At 46.3% G+C, this 3,015-nt stretch overlaps 1 protein-coding gene across 1 annotated transcript; it reads left to right on the forward strand.

The window, feature by feature from the left end:
* Positions 1 to 806: 806 nt before the first annotated feature.
* Positions 807 to 1,367, forward strand: LOC138979570 (uncharacterized protein YacH-like). The gene has a single exon (XM_070352283.1). It carries the CDS (start codon positions 807 to 809, stop codon positions 1,365 to 1,367), a length of 561 nt encoding a protein of 186 aa, XP_070208384.1.
* Positions 1,368 to 3,015: the final 1,648 nt, after the last annotated feature.

The raw sequence follows: 3,015 nt of genomic DNA on the forward strand, positions 1-3,015 counted from the left end.
ATCGGATCTGAGGTAGTCATTCAGCAGGATGTCGTACACCAGGTCAGTGGACTCATGGGTGACAATCCAGTCAATGATGTGTGTTTTGCGTGTGGGAGCGTCTACATGCTGTTTGAGGTCGTGACAGTCAAGAAGGTCCATCGTCTGTCTTGTGTCAGTGTTCTGTGGCTGGTCGAATTGTATGTTGAAGTCGCCGATGAGGACGATGTTTGGGGTGTGAGTGTTGTGATGTTCAAGCATTTCTTCAGCTTCTGTGAGAAACATGGGGAATGTGAACTTGTTCTTTGCATTGGGGGGAGGGCGGTATATACAGATCACACAAGTGCTAGTGGCAGAGCAGGTAATCACCATCTCTACAACTTCAAAGGTAGTGTGTTCATAAGGAACGGATGTTCTGAAAGTAACAAAAGGTTCCAACGACTTCCTGAAAACAACAGCAATCCCACCACCTCTAGAGGATCGGGGGCATGACTTTAAACAATAGCCAGGTGGAGTCAAGAGTTGGCATGTGGCTTCATGGCCAGTATCACTTAGCCAAGTTTCTGTCAGAAACATCACAAGGTTTTGTTCCAGAATAAAGTCACAGATTGCTTCTGGTTTGCCTGATTTCACAGCGGACTGCGAGTTCAGATGACACAGGCGAAGGTTCTTTGAGCGGGTCACATTACTAGTACACGAGTCATTCAGTTAGCGTTCCTGACACGCAACAATTTGGGGTAGAGATGCACTATAAGCATCGTACAGTCCAGAGTGGAGAGGGGACGTAGCTGTCGGAGGATGGTCAGTGTCAGAGTCATTGCCGTTAGATGACGGCGACAAAGCGTCAAAAGGCAGCGCCGGAGCGACGTCGGAAGGCAGCGCCAGAGCGACGTCAGAAGGCAGCGCCGGAGCGACGTCAGAAGGCTGCGCCGAAGCGACATCAGACGGCTGCGCCGGAGCGACGTCAGAAGGCAGCGCCAGGGCGACGCCAGAAGGCAGCGCCGGAGCAACGTCAGAAGGCTGCGCCGAAGCGACATCAGACGGCTGCGCCGGAGCGACGTCAGAAGGCAGCGCCGGGGCGACGTCAGAAGGCAGCGCCGGAGCGACGTCAGAAGGCTGCGCCGAAGCGACATCAGACGGCTGCGCCGGAGCGACGTCAGAAGGCAGCCCCGGGGCGACGTCAGAAGGCAGCGCCGGAGCGACGTCAGAAGGCAGCGCCGGGGCGACGTCAGAAGGCAGGGCCGGAGCGACGTCAGAAGGCAGAGCCGGAGCGAAATCGGAGGGCAGTATCCGAGACCCAGAACACTGAACAGAACGTCTTTCGTTCCTCCCCCCTCTCATGGAACGTCGTGGAAGATTCCTGGCAATACCAAGTTGCTTCAGCGTAGAGGTGAGGGTAGGGGAAGGAACCTGCACTGAACAACTTGCCATAGACAAAAGATCAGTACGGCTGTACTGCACTGGATAGGGGGTGTGTCCTTTGTTATGGCCTAGTGCACTTGCACCAAACCAGCCATCGCTGTCTACAGAAGATGTTGTGAGTTGTTGATCACGCTGCGGTGTTGTGAACACTCGGTCATCCTGCCTGCCAAACAACAATGGCAGGCCCACTGTAGATCGTAGAGTCAGGGTATGGAGAAACACAAGAAAGCCAATAACTCTGGCATCCTGTGGAAACATTCCACAAAAAGTATGCCAGAACGGTGGCCACATCTTCACGGACGTCTCAGACAAAGATACAGACTGAACAATGACGGAAAACAGCACAAAAACAGTAAAAACCAGGAGAGGTCAGCAACAACGCCTGTCAGGGCGCGTGAACATCACTCAGGCACAGTTAGCGCAACTACTACCCCGCTCTTCTTGTCAATTTCACTGCCTTTGCCATGAGCGGTGGACTGACGATGCTACGAGTATACGGTCTTGCTGAAAAATGGCATTGCGTTCAGTTTCATTCTGTGAGTTCGACAGCTACTTGACTGAATGTTGTATTTTCGCCTTACGCGACTTGTTTTCACTTTTCGCAGCGTTCACTCTAAATTTGCCGCCTAAAACGGACTCGTTTCTGTCCACAGCCAAAGCTTTCATAACACAAAAATGGCTATATATGACAGCTAAGACAGTATTTGTTACATTTTAACAGTGAGTACCCCGAGTTTCTACTGCAAACAAAAAAATAATAGCAAAATCTCATGTGCAAGTCCCCTAATATGGACCACCTTCAACAAATCGAAGAAAATAACAAGTCGCATAAGGCGAAAATACAATATTTAGTCAAGTAGCTGTCGAACTCACAGAATGAAACTGAACGCAATGCCATTTTTCAGCAAGACCGTATACTCGTAGCATCGTCAGTCCACCGCTCATGGCAAAGGCAGTGAAATTGACAAGAAGAGCGGGGAAGTAGTTGCGCTAAGAAGGATAGCACGCTTTTCTGTATGGCATTCCGTTTGTCAAATAATGATTTGGATACTTTTTCATGTTTTTTTCACCAGTTTTAGCTAAATAATCATTATTTAGAAGCTCATGTGCTAAATAAGTAATTGTTTATAAACAATGTAAAACAATTCTAAATAATTTTTTGTTTACGTAAACCATTCATTATTTACCTAAACAATTCATTGTTTACGTAAATAATTCATTGTTTACGTAAATAATGATTTATTTACGTAAACAATATATTATTTAGACTTATATTACATTGTTTATAAACAATCAGCAATGTTGCTAAATAAATCATTATTTAAGTAAACAATGTAAACAACACATTTTTCATTATTTAGGGGTTTCTAGGATTCGCTTCTGAACTAAGTTTTATGTCTTTCAGTGATTACTATAATTGAATACAAGGTCTCTCCACACACTCTTATCTTAAAATAGCTGTTGTTTGGATATTATTTTGTTTATTTTACAAGCCGAGTACGAAAATAACTGATCTCAAACACAGTCAAAGGTCAAGGTCAATTAAGGTGTTTCCCTGCCGGGAGTGTTTAGTGTTTGCATTTTCTTGCTTGAAGTTGTTGAAACACAGTTTTT

This window comes from Littorina saxatilis, linkage group LG11, assembly GCF_037325665.1.
Source record: "Littorina saxatilis isolate snail1 linkage group LG11, US_GU_Lsax_2.0, whole genome shotgun sequence".
NCBI classification, from domain to species: domain Eukaryota; kingdom Metazoa; phylum Mollusca; class Gastropoda; order Littorinimorpha; family Littorinidae; genus Littorina; species Littorina saxatilis.

Excerpts from the sequence above, each read along its gene's own strand:
- LOC138979570 (XM_070352283.1), top strand. The coding sequence starts at position 807 with ATGACGGCGACAAAGCGTCAAAAGGCAGCGCCGGAGCGACGTCGGAAG.